We start from the raw sequence: 17,178 nt of genomic DNA on the forward strand, positions 1-17,178 counted from the left end.
TGCGCGTCTTATTCAGCGATGAAGCCTCATTAACAAACTATGGTGTAGTTAATCGTCATAACATGCATTATTGAGCAGTTGAAAATCCCAGGTGGTTTCAAGCCATAGAACATCAGCGGCCATGGTCTGTCAATGTCTGGTGTGGCATCATCAATGATAAAGTCATAGGACCTTATTTTATTAATGGTGTCCTTACAGGTCAAAAATACCGTGATTTTGTAATTTTTTGCTCGAGATTCTACCAGTATTTTTGGAAGATGTGTGTTTTGAAGTAAGACTAAATATGTGGTACCAGCATGATGGTTGTCCTGCACATTATTAACGCGTTGTGTGCCAAGTGTTGGATCGTGCCTTCGTCTCGATCGATTTTTTTCTAGGGGCTTATTTAAAGGAGATCGTATATCGCGATCCACCAACGACTCCCGAAAATCTAAAGCTGCGAATCAGGGAGTTTTGCGGGCAAATAACTCCACAGATGCTGCACTCTGTTCATCGATCGTTTAGAAAGCGAGTCGAAAAATGTATAGAAGTGGAAGGTCAACACTGAACATTTATTAAAATAATTTTCTGACTTTTTTTGTTTCAATTACTTTTATTTGAACTTTGTACGTTTTATTTTCAAGTTTTCGATTCTGTTGATAATAAAATTCTATCATAAGATACTTTCACTCCTTTTGATAGATCATCAGATACTACCTACAAGGGCAAATGTCATTGTCAAGGAAAAAATTCGTAAAAGAATCAAGAATTAATATCTTGAAAAGGAGAGCTCGCATGTAAAAAAGTGTCAGATGAAAGTTACTAATTTTTTAACGGTAAATCAGATACTATTTAAAAAAAATAGAGGTTTCTATGCAAAAAAGTGAAGTTGACCTTCATTTGACCTTGAAGACATCCATTCAAGATCAAACCAATGACGTTATTTTATGGCCCCCCGGAAACCATTCAAACTTCACAGGAAACATTTTCTGGATAAATGTTTAATTTTCGAGATATTGCGATGTCTCAAATTAAATGGACCACCCTGTATTTATATATATATATAAGAGAGTTGAAAATTAGAACATTGTTTTTTTCCCAATAAATTCATTAACCTAATCCACATCTAAGACACCAAATCCAAGATTTAATCCATTTTTTTTTTAAATAAATTTATTATCTTTATTAAATTTATCAAAAATTAAATCTATTGCAGGGTTTTTTCTAATATTTTCTTAAATTAATCAATATGCCATAAAAACTAAACAAAACTCCTTTAGTTTGTTCGAATTTTTAGGAACAGAATGCTCATAATATCTTTAAGCCCAAGAATATCACAATTTCAAAAACTAGAACTTAGTTTTAAAAAAATTATTAACACCTATTAGAGAAGATCAAATAAAATTAAAATATAGAAAAATAAGCCTTTGGAAAAGTAAAAAACAATATCATAAAAAAGATTTAACTTTTTAGGAACAAAATCCCATAACACTGAATCCAAGAAGCTACTCAGCTACCTTTATTGAATTTGTTCCTAAATATTAATTTTTATTTTTTTAATGAAGATATTGGTATTAAAAATTAAAAAAATTCTTAAGTAAAGCCACTTTTTGAATTAAACGGTTATATCTCTGTTACCAAATACGTTACATATTTAAAAATAAAAACACAATTTCTTTCATTAAACTTACTTAATAACTATTACCTACAAAAAATGTTGGTTTAGTAGTTTTCTTAAAAGAATGTGTAGGTACGAAAAACGAAAATATCTGAGCCCCAGAAAAAAAATTGTAAGTTAGAGCATAGCTTCAATTACTTAGAAACTGAAAAAGAGAATATATCTATTGATGCAAAAAACATAGCTTATTTTAATAAATGCATTAAATGCCGTTTTTACTGTTTTTAATTTCCAAAATCGTTTACTAAACGAGGATAAAGCATAAAGGTATGAGAAAACATACCTTTAAATAAATAAAGCTTCACTTTTCACAAAAAACTTCCGTTTTAAGAAGAGAAAGTGTATTTTTGGTTATACTTGACAACTTATATTTTTGAAATAATTTTCTTAACAACTGTCAAATCCTCATTTAAAGAAATGATATATTAGGTTTGATTACCCTATAATATCTTATCTTACCCTTATTGGATATTACTAGGGTCCTGTATTCTGTAAGGCAAATAGCACGTGGCACCTTTACGAGCCCCTAAAAATTTTTATATCCTACGTTTTCATAAGCCCTTCACTGAATTTTGATTTGCTTAAATCGTAAAGTTGACTCTCGGATATTAAACTCAGATGTGTGGGTATATAATGTATATATGTCTCTGTCAGTCGCATGAAATTTAGGTCACACAAACAACTTCTTATTTGACACGCGGGGCTTTACCTGTACGCTCATATAATATAAAGTAAAAGTAGCTTTTGCTGTGCGATAGTGATGATGAGTATTTTTTTGTTTGTTTATTTTGAAATATAATTAGAAGCAATGCAGTGAGAGCTGGGGTAATTTGCAATTTTCGTAATAGACAAAAAAGATGCTTTTTTCATGTAGATTACACTTTATATTAGATATTTATGTGAAATAAATGCATTTTAATAGGTAAATCATAAAAGACGTGTTAAAACGAGAGCAAATTAAAAAACAACAAAAGTATGGCATATTATATTAAGTTAATCCGGGTTAGTCTCGTATACATATGTAGAGAATAACTAATTGTTTGCAAAACCAGATACAACGGGTTGTTTTTTAATATACAGTTCTTTTTCATAATACTTTCCACATTTAATAATTGAATATATATTTGTTTATTATTACAGTATAACAGATTACGTTATTATAAAGGAAATAATAAAAAATTCAAAGATTTCATTATAAGAAATAATTATTATTTGCGTCTCTGTCAGGCTTAAAGAAGTCTAAAGTATGTACAGGACGCTTTTTTAATTACTTGGACAAAATCAATCAAAAAAATTACTTTTTGCGATAAATTTGCAACTTGTATTTACGTATTTAATACATGTATAGATAAATTGAGACATGTACTCAAAAAACTTAAAACAAATACTGAAAATAGAGTTGTAAAAGTAATACTTGATTAATATAAACAGATTTAGGCATTATGGCTATCTTTATTTTTTATACAAAAACCGTGCATCAGGCGAAAAATTACTTAGAGTCTAGATGTACTCTACAAAAATAAAGAATTCAAAAATATTTTTTGGTTTAAGAAAAACCAGTGGCCTACCCTTTTATTAAAAAAAAATATTCGGTTCAAAGCCAGCATAAACGCCAATATAAAAATTTAAATTGTGTATAGGCAACAGGCTATGGATGCTTAGGAATTACTTATAAACTTTCAGAAAAATATCTACGGGGGTATTAAATTTATCGAAATAAGTAAGTTTTCTTCTTTCTTCTTCTTCTTCTCAACTTTTTTTAAATTTTTTTTAATCACTTTAGTATAAAATTTAAGACGTTTAGGATATATGTTCAAAGGAACTTTTTTGTCTTATTTCGTCCAAGGAATACGTTTCTGAATTTCCACATATTGCAAATGTGGAAATCCAACTAATTAGATTTGAGATTTTGCATCTGTTATTAAAAAAAATGCGACTAATATCATAATAGCTTAAGAAACTTATTATTTCTTCTAACTTTTTTTGTGACAACCCCATTATGTAGACTCTCAATGTTTATCAATGCTCTAACTCCAAGATGGCCTGTAGATACAAGTGTTTGACTGAGAGCCTTAAGTACAGGCCGCGGTAGATGTATTTCCGAGTTTTAGTTTTTCCAGGTTATCCATTTTAGAAACTACAGTATTTCTAAAATGTCACAAACCCATCATATATCGACAAGTCGTGAAGAATCCTTAATATATCGTGCTTATTAAGAGTAGTTTTACGTATTTTAGACCTCTTAGGTCTATATTCATTGATACCATATAACACTATCAGAATGAATCTCTCTTTCTTTAACAAAATATAAAACTTTTTAATTAAACTTACCAAAGCCCAAGAACTAAGAGCCGATCCAGACAGTAATAAGGCTCGATGAAACAATCCAGGCATCACAGTGGGTGAGATCATAAGAAAATTAATGCAAGCCGCTCCTGATCCATGACCCGCGAGGGTCACGTTATTGGGGTCACCACCAAAGAGAGCGATGTTTTGTTGTATCCAGTGTAGGGCGGCTATTTGGTCCATAAGGCCATAGTTGGCTACTCGTGCTTTCAGATGGGGTGCGGGGTTCGCATTTAGGAAACCTAAAATAAATTTCGGTATTTTATGATAAGCCTTATAATTTAATATAAACTTTGAGATCGCCTTTATATATTAGAATATTTTGCTTTGATTAAAGTTGGATATAGTGGAAAGAGCTTTGTGGGCGGTTTCTAATGTAGATCAGAGGATTTGCATTTATTGGTTTGAATATAATAAGAAATTCTCCTTTTTATTATTTTTTTTCATGCTGTAATTAAATTAAATCATGTTCCTATTATGTCCATTTTATAATATAATTTACAGGGATTGTCTGTCTAGCACAGCAGCATAATTTTTATAAATACCAAAAGAATTATGTTTCATTTAGAAATTCTTTGGCGCAGGCACTTTGTAAGAAATTTAATAATAATACTCTTTATTATATTTCAGCCTCGTCTTTCGTAAATAAGTTGGTTGTAGTATCTCCATTCTTGCATCAAACCACACGCGTGAAAAAAGAATAACCAACTTATTTATTCGGACGAGGTCTTCATATAATTAAGATTGAACTTCACTTACAGGTAAGTTCGTTTAATCTTTTAATTTCTTCCGACAGAAAAATAGGATTACAATATCTCTAAGGCAAAACATAACAAAAATAGCCGGAGTCTAAGTAATACTCATTGCTTTTTTTACTGAAGCCATATAACTAGTTTAACTAAATATACCTAATTTAAATCAATAATACTAAAATAATAAAACATATTGTAAATTAACAGGAGCAACTAAAAATGCTTTATCAGAGAAAAAAAAGATACTTCTACAATTAAATTGGAGAAAAAAAAGCAACGAAAGACTGCGTTTATGTTTGAATATAATCCATATAAGAGTATACTTTGTAATAGTACGCACTGTAACTGAAAAAAAAAAGAAAATTTATGTAACGTTTAGCGTTGTAAAATTCACATTAAATTTCGTGAAAAGGGTCTTTAAAACTATTCCGAAACACAGATACTGGTTTGCGCGGAGGATGCAGAAGTAATACCTTTTTCAAAAATCTCCTAAGAAAACGACCTTTTAAAAATTGTAGTCCCATGTATTGGTGGTCACAGTTCCTTTAAACCTAATATTAAGAGCATTCACATTAGCTCTAGATCTAATTTTTTGAACAGATAAGCAGAGATTTTGCCTTATAACCCTTCTTGATAATCCTTGAAGTTATTTATATGCGGTTTTTTAAGTAATATGTCCAAGCAAAATGGTATTTAGGTTAGTGTACAGGTTTAGTCTATAGATATATCTATATGATGAAGATGTAGTGGTATACATCATAGGAATAGGTAACTGGGTAAAGTAGGGAGCTATGCGTAGTCGTAAGTCGACGATGGTTGATTCAAGTGACTTGTATAAACCAACTAAAAGGTTTTCCACATTCATATCTCTTCTTCAATGCATAGAATTGGTACTTAAGATATTTAATAGCCGGGGAGAGGGAGCTTTTCGCCTATAGTTTCAAAATCGAAAATTTGTAAATATTCGTGGATTATGGTCAATTGGAGATACTTACATGTTGGGCGCCAAAGTTCCATCCACTTTTGTAAAATTGAAATTTTTGCCAGGAAAGGTAAATATTTATCTTATAATGATTATTCAAAGATTTGGCCTGCAAAGTCCAAAAATTTGTTTTAATCAACAAAATGCTTTAACTATGTGAACAATGACTATTTAAGGAGTTAAAGATGCTTAATGGTGGGAAAAGGGACTTTTTTATGCTGCTTGAGATCTTTGTGAAAAATTTTGGCAAATTGGATATTTTGCTAAGAAAGGAATATATTTATTATTCCAGGATTAACTGCAAAAATTTTAAATTCCAAAGGGATTCTATGAATATTTCTTCAGGTATAAAAATACAGTTCTCATCAAATTTTTTTCTAGAAAAATATTTTTTAGACAGTTACAAGACCAATGGTGGGTAAACATTCTCCACCTGTCTGGAGGAAATTTAAAAAAATATATCTATGCACCTAGAGCCACTATTTTAAAGTCGATTTTTTCTCTTGGCACGAGAAAAATTTCACTGCATCTAAGAATACTTGCTTAAAATTATATATTCTAATATTTTATTACTATGTAACAAAAATTGAAAATTGTGTCCAGAGCGACGTAACTTAACGTGTCGAAAGCTTTTGAGTAATCGAACCTAACCAAGTCTGTAAATTTTCTGATATCAAGCGATTGGAAAACATGATTTGTGATATTGTTTGTACATGTCCCGATAAAAAGACAGAGCGTACTTCAGGAAGAAAACTATAGGTAATGATCTAATAAGTATCTAATGATCTAAAGGCTGCCTTCTTATTATGTTTCCAACTTGTAGATAAAGCATGCAAAATACTATCTTCATAATAATATGAGCTACTAACTTTGGGTAAAGAAATTACATGTGCAATCTTTCAACCTTCAGGAAAAACTGAATTTTCAAGTGAAAAATTAATGAGATGAATAACATATTTTAACTAAAAAAGTCAATAAATTAAAACAAAATTAATGAGTATACTATCGGCTCCGATTGCTTAAGTTTTATTTGAAAACAAACATTTTGAAGTGTCCATATCGATAATAGGACGGAAATTAAGTAAATCACTTCCATTTACCTTTATTCAATTATAAATCAATATCAATAAGAATATAAGGCAGTGATGGAATAAAATTCTGAATTATCAAGTTAACAACAGACTTTATGTCATTAGTAGCTTAAGCTATTAAAGTTACAAAAACCGGCCTTTCATCATAATGGACAATTCTAGTCTGCTTAGGCAAAACAATATAATTGATAAAATTAGCTTTATTAAAGGTAAAACGAGTTTGTTAATCAATGATTTGTAAAAAACCAGTAAAGTACACACCAGATCTAAATGGTCAATGTGATTTTAATATTGACCTTCTGTGATTTAAACACCCGTGCAAAAAATATGAACTGTACTAAGTAAGTAATTGTATATAGTTCCTTTAAATGTTTGTTTAGTCTAAAACAACTGCATAATTGGACCCAGATGGTCTATACAAACAACCAATGACAAATATCTTAAGAGAAACTCCCACGGCCAAATTTGATTCCTGAGAATTCTCTAAAATCTCAAAACTTTTATATAGATCCAACGAACAAAACCTTAACCATTATCAATTATAAATTTAAGAAATATTCTTTCCGAAAGCCAAGTTTTCGTAATACAGATAACATCATACGACTTTTCTTGCATTTTTGGCTTTTTTCTTAAAATAAGCTGCAAAACTATCCTTAAATGCCTGAATAGTATTAATATTACTTTAAATCCATTTCCAGAGATTTAGGGTGGTAAAATATAATTATTGCTCTTATTTTTTTTTCTCGACTTATAATAAATCTGCTATAAACCTAACAAACTCGACCTCCTTTAATTGATGATCTCGAGCAAAACAGATGGGGCCAAAATACAAAGCAAGGAACGAAAACGATTTATCTGACCGCGCTGAAAAAGAGCCCCAAATAAATTTTTCTTAATCTACTGAACCACTTTCTCTTATTAGATTTCATTTATAAGCCTACGTTACAAGTAGCTGAAAATTTACTTAGACAATATTAGTATCCTTAAAGCTAACCACTTACCGAGTATCCCTAATCTATAATTTAACGTTATGATAACGAGGTCCGCGTACGAAGCTAACACGCTACCATCGTAAGGGTTTCCTGAATTCCATTCAAATGATTCGCCATGAATGTACACCAGCACAGGATGTTTCACGTCTCCTGAAACTAAAAAGAAGACAAATATTAGTCCAATATAATTCACTTTATAAAATGCATAATCAAAATGGTTATGGCGCTCGTTTTCCTTTTTAAATTCTGTAGAACTTGTAAAGGAAAAGGCTTTTTAAAAATCTCATACCTTCGTTCCTAACGTGAAAACATACAAGATACACAATTCCGTACCTCTTTAGAAAAATCTGGAAAAACGTTGGGCCATAAATAATAAAAATGGCCCTAGACTTTAACAGCGCGGCGGTATTTCATTGCAGCGAGACGACAGCGCCATCTAGGCAACCAGTGTTAATAGATTTTTATTAAAAAGACGCTACGCTCAGAGACGCCGTAGACCCGCAATTGATGGTCCCCTTTTTTCTGGATATATTGCTGTCTTCTTTAGAAAAAGAAAGGAGTTCTGAATAATAGTTTCTAGGTGGTTTTCACTGGGAGTTTAATCTTAAGAAGAAATAAAAGAGATATTAGTTTTTTTTTTGTTAACTTTAATTGGCATCAGCGATTTCTTTGAAACGAGAAAATAATTTTATTTTTATGTGCTCAAATACTCGTAAAACCGGATCAACAAGTCACGTTATTATGTCAATTGAAAGCCTTAAATCAGGGTTTCCAGTTGTGTGCCCAGAAGGTGAGATTGAGCCCAAAAGAGGTAAAGGCGACCATACGTTGACAGATTTTTTAAAGCTTAGGTTTTTATTAAAATATATTTTATTATTCACACCAATTAAGATGAGTTAAAGAAGAGATAATTTTGTTATAATAAATATAGAAAGGAAATAGTTGAAGAGTACATAAAAATTAAAACAAAAATGTGAAATGTAAATTCATGCGCACCTATTTCAGTGTTTGTTAATAAAGACTCGTTATTATTTTTATTATTCTTTTTATATTTAAAGAACCAAATATAAGTTCATATTTCTTAATATGTAAATTTAGTGTCGGAAAGCAATATTGTAACTCAGATAATTAAACTTATTTTTAATTCTTATTATTTAAATTCTTTAAATATATTCGGGGGAGAACTGCAACCTGGCTTCTATCCCTAATAGAATAGTGCACAATTGTTTAATTGCGCTAAAGCGAACCACTAAAAGACGGTATTAGTTTTATTTTAATGCACGAAATAATGTAATTTAAATGATATAGTATATTATATACCGATTTATTAGTTCCAAATATAGGAAAATGAAACAGTTATTAAGTACGGAAGGCGTAAACTATATGTTGTCTTTCCTATCCCTATGTATACTTAGTTTCATCTTATTTGCAAATACTTTTTCTTTTTAGCAGGTAAGTTCATTCCCTTCCTACTAACTAGTACTAATAATGAAGCTTACACTCTAATCATACTGGGTGTTTATTTTATTATTTCAGTTTGGACGATACAAACAAATAAACAAAATCAATACACAAGCTCATACTAATTATATCAACTTTTATTTAAGATTATTTGTTAATAGCTGCAAACTCTTTAACAAAAAGTGTGACAGAGTCATTAATAAAATTTCCATAATCCAATTTAATGTTGTGTTTGAAAGGAGTATTAAGGTTTCTAATATTAATAATCTTTTAAAGACCTATACAAAAAAAGGCGTTTTAATCCATTTCCCTTCGTATTCTGTATCCATTTAAGTTATGCATCCTAGATTAAAAATTAATTTTTTATTTATTGTTGACTTGTTTTTGACTATTGTTTATTTATTCTAATTTAAGTTAAAAATGTAAAATATTTTGATGCCTCATTTTGAAGATCGACATATTATGGTATAACTCTATATATTTTGATTTCAAATATTAATTAGGTTTAAATATCCTTACAAACAAAGAAGTTTAAAGGTTTATGCCGGATATCGATTCGGCGACTTATTGAAGAACAATCTCTTTACTCAATCAGTCATGCCTAGTTCTGAGCAAATTCTTCTTTTGCATTTATGTATAATAGAGGATTTCTGTGGAGAAAACCTAAAACTTATTTGAATCGATCATCTATGTAACCTTTTTAAGCATATCTAAATAACTCTTCCATTGATTATAGCTACTGATAATGAGGGGTAAATCAAAATATCAACTGCAAAAATTCTGTACATAATTTGCGTTAAAATAAAGTATGTCAAAGAGTTAATAGATAATGCGAATAGGGTTGTGCTAAGTATGGACTCATGCAGGATAATTCTGAAGGCGTACTTTAGCAACTCGTTTTCAATCAATAATAGATCGTTTTATAAATATTTTTAGAATTCGGAGATGTTCTTAAAATTGTAGACATAATAAAAATAAATAGTATCTTGAAGAGAGAAAAGGGTATTGTTGTGTTATTTCCTACAAAATTTTTAGCAATACGATGATATATTTATATTAATTCACTAAACTGGGCGGCTAGATATTATTTTAATAATTATTGCTTATTCAAAACCAAATGAATGAATAGGCACATAAAATTTAATATATTAATTATTCATTTATTTCAATTGGATACATATTTCTAAAATTAGCAATTAGGAAATAATTAAAAACCCAAATCAATTTTCTTTTTTACAAAGAAGATCTACAAAGACGATAAGTCACAGTCTAGTTTAACACACAATAGCAAAAGTTATCATGTAACTTGATAGAAATTAAAGTATGGTTGGCTTTTACTTTAATCTTTTAAAGGCATTTGACTTTATTATACACAAATTGCAAATTTCTAAACTTCAATATTAAAGAGTGATTGCCGTTTACAATAAAGATTCAAGCGCCGAAACTATTTCTTATGGCACACCTATTTATGCTGAGATGTATCACAATATTAGATACCCTGTACTTGGGCCTGATTTATGGGATATTTTGCCAGTATGTCAGTATGCTGATGATCAGCAAAAATCATTACCAAATAATGATTTTTTATTAAATTAGAATTTTTAGAGCTCTCTATCGATCTATCTATATCTATTCCATTTATGTTCAACTACCAAATAGGGAAGCATATAGAGCTACTTCAGGCAAAACTAAGAAGAAATACAAAATGCTGATCCCGTTAAATAAATAAATAATTTAAAAGTTCATATTTGAATAACGTGTATAATCTTACAAATTTTCTAATTTATAGATTAAAGCTTTGCTATGAGAGATTCCTTCAAGAGGCAGTTGTGGATAGTTAAGCAGCACATCTCGCTAACACAGTAAACCATAAAGTTCTTTGTTGGTACTTCTTGTTTAGATAAGTTTGCGTCAACTAGATCTATTGTAAATAAAATTAGACGTGTTGCAGCAATAAAGTTATAATTGTAACAGACTGCTTCCATTGTGTATTTATTTATAAATGAGAAGTTTAATCCTCAAACGTAAATTCATTATTTCTAACTATTTGTGTAAAAATGACTTTAGCACTTCATATTAGGTGCAAAAAGCAAGAAGTTAATAGGGAAACAAATAAATACAAGATCTTAATATTTTCATTAAACAAATCCGTTACAGTATGTTTAGCTTTACGTTCTTCCATATGCAGTGTCAATTTCGCAATACCGCTTCAGCAAAAGAAATCCCAGAATCATTCTGTCGCACGGAAAAACTATTTCGGGTCGGTCGCCATTGTGAAAGCCGGCAGCCCGTCGTTATCGGGAACGAAAACCGTCCGCTATGATATTTATTATGTTTTTATTTTGTGGAAACTTTCCGTGGAAATTGATGCTGCCAGCTTGCTCTAACCGATTTTTTTATTTACGATTTTATCGGAGGTTTTTTCTTTTACACGGGATACGACATACTTTGTTGCAGCACACGGGCCTTTTGATTTCTCGACTAGCAAAAGACCGTAAGGCTTTAAACATGTTTATGTGCAGTTAGTTGAACGTTCAAGATTACTTAATATTTTTGAATTACTCTGAAGTAGTATGAACAAGCTTAATGAATTTTAAAATTAAAAATTACACTGTATTTCATTCTAATCCCGGTAAGAATTATATAGAATCTTACAGCTTTCCCCTAAACTCTTAATGCGGTAAGCTGTTCTACATATTTTATTAGGTATTGCGTCACTATTTGATACACTTAATTATTAAAAAGGAACAAAAAATAGACTTGTCTACGTATTTAGAAGTAATATGAACTTAAATATTTAACGGCACTTTCTGTTATATTTAATCCAATCTTTAATATAATAGTTTACAGGTTGGGGAATCGATACATAAAAAAGTGCTAAAATGCATCTCGTGTGCATTAATCTCGTGTGCTCTATTACTCGCCAGCTACGTTATTTATTAGTACGGCGTTAATAATTTTTCTGATGGAGGTTTTACATACTTATATTATGATGTGTATTTCATGATAAAACTCAAAGCGTTATTATATTAAAAATTAAATATAAACTCTAGTAAAAGTAGAAAATTTAAACATTATACAAAAATTAAATTAAAACTTTTAAAAAGAGATTGATTAAAAACTATTTTTTTAAATAGGCTCAAATAGACTCCTTTTGTTAAACTTTTTTTATTTTCATAAACTTAGGTGCATTGTTAAGTCGATCTTAAGTTAACCTATGATCATTTAGTATTTCCAAAGGGTTTTGGGTGAAATAGAAATTGACATATTCATACTAATTTCGTGTTTTACAGTAACTCAAGATATTTTTATTAATCAAGTTAATCTTATTTCGTTAATAAAACTACGTTGTTTTTGTTTTTAATTTTACTTTTTGTTTGTTTTATATTTCGATTTAGAAAAATAATACCATTTAAATAACAAAATATTTTACTATCCGTAATTAGAGATCATAGATTTGCTGGTTTTAAAAATGTAAATGTTAAAAACCTTTAATCAGGTACTTCTGCTTATTATATATATTTATTTCATTGAGTTAAAATATTTTTTTTAATTATTCAGGTCTAATAATGGCTTTAAGAGTAAAAAACGTGTAACTAAACAATCATTAATATACAGACAAACTTAAAGTAAAATAATCGTTACAATATAATAACGAATAAAGCTTACGAAAGTTTGGAATTTATAATTAAAAAGAAAAATCATTTTTAAATAGTTAAATAGTATAGTAGCATTTTATAACTACTTGGTGAGACTCCGTCACAAGTATGGATTTGTAATATGGGCTCCTCAAGCAGGCGTTAGTACAGGGAACAATTTTCGGTACTTTTTTGTTAGAAAGAATATTACACACCGATATTTGGTATCTTAAAGAAACATGCTTGAGAGTTTTAAACTTGAATCTCTGTAGTAAAGCACGAAAAATGCAATCAGTTTTATTTACATTCTTTATTGGAAATAGCTTCAAGTACAAAGGTATTTCACTGAATTATTATCTTAAGTTCCTTTTTCTCAAGATTGACCTTGTTGGCATTAGCCTTCAGGGGAATAGGTATTGTTTTTACTAGGAAATACCTTAATTTTTAGTGCGCAGAATAAATAATTGCTTTTATTTTTGTTATTTTTTTTTAAGAGCAAGATTTTTAATTGTTAGTAAAATGTATCTTTTACTGTAATGTGTCTATTATTTCTGACACAAAATAAAACAAAAAATCATAAAAATAAATTTTGAACTCTTTCCTTACTTCATAGAGTAACTTATAAGAAATGCATGCAAAAGCCACTTAAGTTATGCCTCTAAAACACATTTTGCTGCAATACACTGCGTTTAAGCACATTCTTAAGAAAAACTTTAATAAAACCTCTTGAGTGGGACTCCATCGTTAGTGGAATTCGGAACACGAGTCAAGCTGAAAAAAGTGTGACAAGAAATGTTTCAAAAGAGTATAAGATTTACATGAAATAAATTTCTTTATATAATTATCATATGATGGCAAACATCATAAATTGCCCAGAAAGTATGAGTATAAAGATCTTGATGTCAGCATTCAGGCAAACCTAAATTTTAATAATAAAAAGTTTTTAAGGAACTTGTTTGATAGAAAGCAAAATGCTTACCCATTCTTAAAGTCTTACAGAAGCTTGCTCGTGAGTTTTGATTCTGAATCTTTGCAGTAAAGAGTGGAGGTGCAATCAGTTTTGTACAAAGATATTTTATTGAATAATTAAGTTAAGTTCCTAAGTTCAATTTAGGGTTAAATTACGGAGGATTATTTTTAGTCAGTAAGGCTGATTGCTCTTCAATAAACAACATAATGAGAAAATGCAGTCTATATCTAATTAACAGTAATGTTCATCTTATTGGTATTCTTATTTTTTTCCAGGTTCTTTTATTGTTTCTCTATCTTTTTTTAGTTTTCTATTTTTAAAAGCCGGATTTAAAAAAGTATATAAATCGTGTCTGCTGTATCTATTACTTGTGATACAAAATAAGACAAAAAATCATTAAAATAAACTTGAACCTAACCTAATAGGGTAACTTATAAAAAATGCATGCCATATCCACTTAAGTTATGCCTCTAAAACACATTTTGATGCAATACACTGCCTTAAGGCGCGTTCTTACAAAACATTTTAATAAAACCCCTTTACCAGGGGGGACTCTATCGTCCCACTCGGAGTAGACCATTCGGAACTCGAGTCGTCTCAAGCTTAAAAAAGTGTGACAAGGAATGTTCCAAAAGCCTGGAACGCAGATAAAACATTAGCACTTCCGTTCGCGCGAGGATAAAAGCATCACAAATTAGCGGCGATGGCTCGCAGGGGCGGGACGCCGCCTCTTGATTTATGAGCCCCCCTTTTTGCTTCCCCCGTTCGCCATCTAATGCCTGTTATGGTAAAAAAATAAGGGCGGAAAGGCGTTAGAAGAGAACGCTGTGTATGGCCGTTTTTACGATTTTTTTCTAAGAATGTCGAGTTATAAGTCACATATTTTAGTTGCTTAAAAAGCCTTAAAGTGTAAAAGTCATTAATTATTTAAAGGTCCATTTAGACAAAGCAGTAAAATAAATTAAACGTTTTAATCAAAAAAAAATATAAATATTAAGAAATATGGTAGATTCTACACTACATGCTAACGAAAGAGTAAATATAAATAGAAAAAATATTTTATATTTATAATCGTTCTTATTAAAATTACGAGACATTCATACCACGAGCCAAAAATCAAACACGGGAAAAAACTAAAACTAACCCAGTTTTAATCTTCTCTCGAGGATTCTAAAAATAAAGAGTTTTGGTTCTTGGTAAAACTGTCTCGTAATTTGAGTGTCACACCAAAGGTTCTAACCGTAGAATAAACGTTCTTGTAAAAATATTCACAAATGATAAATTAAATTATTAAATTTAATTATATACATAAATTAACGGGATCAATGCTGAAAGAGCTCGTTAAAAAATAATTAAATTCAATAGTAGCATTTAATTTTTTTTAAATCAAAATAGCCTAAGTAATCTAATTACATTCGATTCGTGTAACATTAAAATATTTTGCAGCGTTTAAATTTTTAGTCATTTGGGGCAGCGGCCAACTTTATTAAATTTTGATCCCTACTGAATTTACATTTTTTGTCGTTTATTACCAAAAAATAATAAATAAAAATAAATTTTTACTAGAAGTTATTAAATGCGTTTAATTTTATAGTGAAATATTATTGCATAACTTATATAGACATTTTAGATGTTTCTAAAATTTTGATTTTTTTTATTTGTGAATTAAATGCATTTTTAAAGCCAGGCAAGCTTTGCATTTATGTAAATTATCAAACGTTAAAGGTGTTTTATCTCTGAAATAAATTTATATTTATTGTCATTTACTATTACAGATTATATAAATTTAACAAACATAAATTTGTACGTAGCGCCATTAAATCATTTAACAGAAATAGGAATGCATATTTTGCTTAAATAGGACATTTGAATAATGCGTTATTTAGTTTAAGAGCAATGGAAACAAAACACTTCTATTTTGTGGTAAAGTGTACTGAAGTAATCAAGACAATGCCTTAGTTAAGAACTGACTCTGCCAGTCTTTTATATAATTATTTCAAATTGTACTTTGTATTAAACTTAACCTAAATATATTAATTTTGTTTATAACTTTCCATAATTTATATATGAGTGCACCAAAATTAAATTACACATAACTGCTTCGATATCGATAATTTATCGGATAATCGGACTGTCCGAAATATTTTTAAAATTTTTAGTATGTAGATTTTCGAAATGTAGGATAATAATGTTAAAGTCTCCTTAAAATGTAATTTATTCTATAAAATTCTACTAAAATATTCTCTAAAGGCTAAGAGATTCATGGCAATTTGCATTAGGAGGTCTTTAAATGTTTCCCACAATAATTTTCTGATCTTGACAATGAGTCTTTATCCATATATTCTTAATAGATTCTAAGTAATCCCGGAACATTATACTATAACTAAAATCTTACATAAACTCAACTTGCCTAACAAAATATTAGTAATTTTATTTTTAACTTTGTATTCTGAATATTCGCAGTTAACCAGCTTTCTGAGATTCCAATAATATAATAGGTATTTTGCAAGACGTAATATTTCAAAACTATAAATAAGTCAAAGTTATTTATCAAAGGTCGTACATTTAGGTCTATCATCCTTAGAATTTTAATTAAAAAAAAAAGAAAACAGGTATAATCCTATAAAGCAATTTAACTTATATACTATTTAATACCTTAAATAAGCATAACTAGGTAAAAATACCTTAAAAATTATTTTTATATCGACATTAAATAGACAATAAAATAAGTAATATAAGTCTAATTAGCAGTGTCTCTAATAGAACTGCTGCAAATATTTTTAGTTCGAGAACCTTAAAAAATTGTTAATTACATACTACAGTAAGCTTATCTCACGATTATAATATTAACGTTTTAGTTAAAAACAAGAATTTGCTTAATTTTTTCTTGTTCCATTAAGATTTTTTTTTCTAAAGAGTCGTTAATAACCCAAATTTTTATCGATTTTTTTATTAGAACCCAGCTTTTTGAGTTATACATCAGCAATGCATTAAAATATAGTTAAATGTCGTTTTTATTAGCTTTATATAATGAATGCATAACTTAAGTGGACGTGGTAGACGTTTTTTAAAAATTCCAATTTTTTACCATTCAATTCACTATTTACCGATTTATCAAAAAATAGACCTTTCCAATTTTCCAATTTCTTTTTTTTTATTAGTCAAGGTTTTCAATTTCAGTAGAGGTTTTTCCCGAGCGTTACTATACAAACTTCATTAAAACTACTTCCTTAAACCTTAACCAAAAACATGTCTATTTCAGCAGAAGTTATCGATTTGCAGCAAACTG

At 29.3% G+C, this 17,178-nt stretch overlaps 1 protein-coding gene across 1 annotated transcript in view; it reads right to left on the reverse strand.

Annotated features, from left to right (window-relative positions):
* LOC126740559 (neuroligin-4, Y-linked-like) overlaps positions 1–17,178 on the reverse strand; it is a 326,504-nt gene that overhangs the window by 66,617 nt on the left and 242,709 nt on the right. The window contains exons 4-5 of the mRNA XM_050446644.1: positions 7,830–7,976; positions 3,989–4,245 (exon numbers count right to left, since the gene is read on the reverse strand). Of these exons, the coding sequence (XP_050302601.1) occupies positions 3,989–4,245; positions 7,830–7,976 (404 nt within the window). The remainder of the gene's footprint in view (positions 1–3,988; positions 4,246–7,829; positions 7,977–17,178) is intronic.

This window comes from Anthonomus grandis, chromosome 9 (assembly GCF_022605725.1).
Source record: "Anthonomus grandis grandis chromosome 9, icAntGran1.3, whole genome shotgun sequence".
NCBI classification, from domain to species: Eukaryota; Metazoa; Arthropoda; class Insecta; order Coleoptera; family Curculionidae; genus Anthonomus; species Anthonomus grandis.